The 959-nt window shown below is 56.2% G+C and overlaps 1 protein-coding gene across 1 annotated transcript in view; it reads left to right on the top strand.

Moving 5' to 3' along the window:
- Positions 1 to 959, top strand: part of MEDAG (mesenteric estrogen-dependent adipogenesis) — a 22,011-nt gene that overhangs the window by 5,665 nt on the left and 15,387 nt on the right. Inside the window, exon 4 of the mRNA XM_015563894.1 lies at positions 3 to 207. Within this exon, the coding sequence (XP_015419380.1) occupies positions 3 to 207 (205 nt within the window). The remainder of the gene's footprint in view (positions 1 to 2; positions 208 to 959) is intronic.

Here is a 959-nt window from a genome sequence, read left to right as displayed (position 1 = left end):
CTTGTGGACGTGCGACTGCGAGCTGGCCCTGCTGCCCTTGGGCCAGCTGCTGCGCCTGCTGCCCGGCGCCCTCCAGCTGCGCGGGGACCAACTCGCCGTGCCCGGGTCCGGGGAGCCGGCTGCCACCAGCGGGGGCTTCAACGTCTTCGGCGACGGTCTTGTGCGCCTGGACGGGCAGCTCTGCCGACTCGGTCGCTACATCAAGAGGTGGGTGCGCCCCCCCACCCCTTCGGGGTCCCCGGGAGTCCCCGCTGGCCTCCGCTTCTTGGAGCCGTCACCGGGGCCGCCAGCTCTCCCGCCCGGACTTTTCTGCCCTGCGCCCACCCCAACATTTGCAGCTGCGCTAGAAGCCGCCCGGGGGAGCACCCAGCTGGCCAGTGATTTTCCCTTTCTGACTCCTTAACTGGGTCAGATGAGCTCAAACTGGGGGACACCCTTAGGGGATGTTTCAGAGGAGAGACTCACATCCTGACTTTAGATTGGTGGGAGGGGAGAGAGAATACTCAATTTTGTGCACTACGAGCTTTATCCGGTGAGGAGACCCAGTGGAGAGTTGTATAAAAATTCAGTGTCCCATCTTTTAGTGTTTCAAGTAAATGAATAAATAAATCACAGCTGAGAAGGGAACAAAGTCCCATAAAATCTAACCCAGGGTCCTCTGTGCCATCGTGTGGGCAAAAGTAAGTGTTGTGTGCAAGTGTGTGTATGTGTCATATTTTTCTGAGAACTGACTGCCTGGAATCGTGCAAGAGCAGCCTAGAGCTTGATTCATAGATGAGTAAGCCCGCCAGCTATTACAAAGCTTTTGCTACTGGGAAAGACAGCAGCAGTATGCCACCCCGTGGGTGAGATGCAGCCAAGAGGAGGCAAGCAAGAAAAGACATTTAAAATGCCTTCTTCAAGCTGCTGGGAAAACCTTGCTTTTCCACACAGTGAGAAGGAGGGATTTGAATGCCTGA

Source organism: Myotis davidii, unplaced genomic scaffold, assembly GCF_000327345.1.
Source record: "Myotis davidii unplaced genomic scaffold, ASM32734v1 scaffold119, whole genome shotgun sequence".
Classification (NCBI taxonomy): domain Eukaryota; kingdom Metazoa; phylum Chordata; class Mammalia; order Chiroptera; family Vespertilionidae; genus Myotis; species Myotis davidii.
Note: the sequence above shows the minus strand (reverse complement) of the source record. Positions and strands in the feature narration are given on the sequence as shown.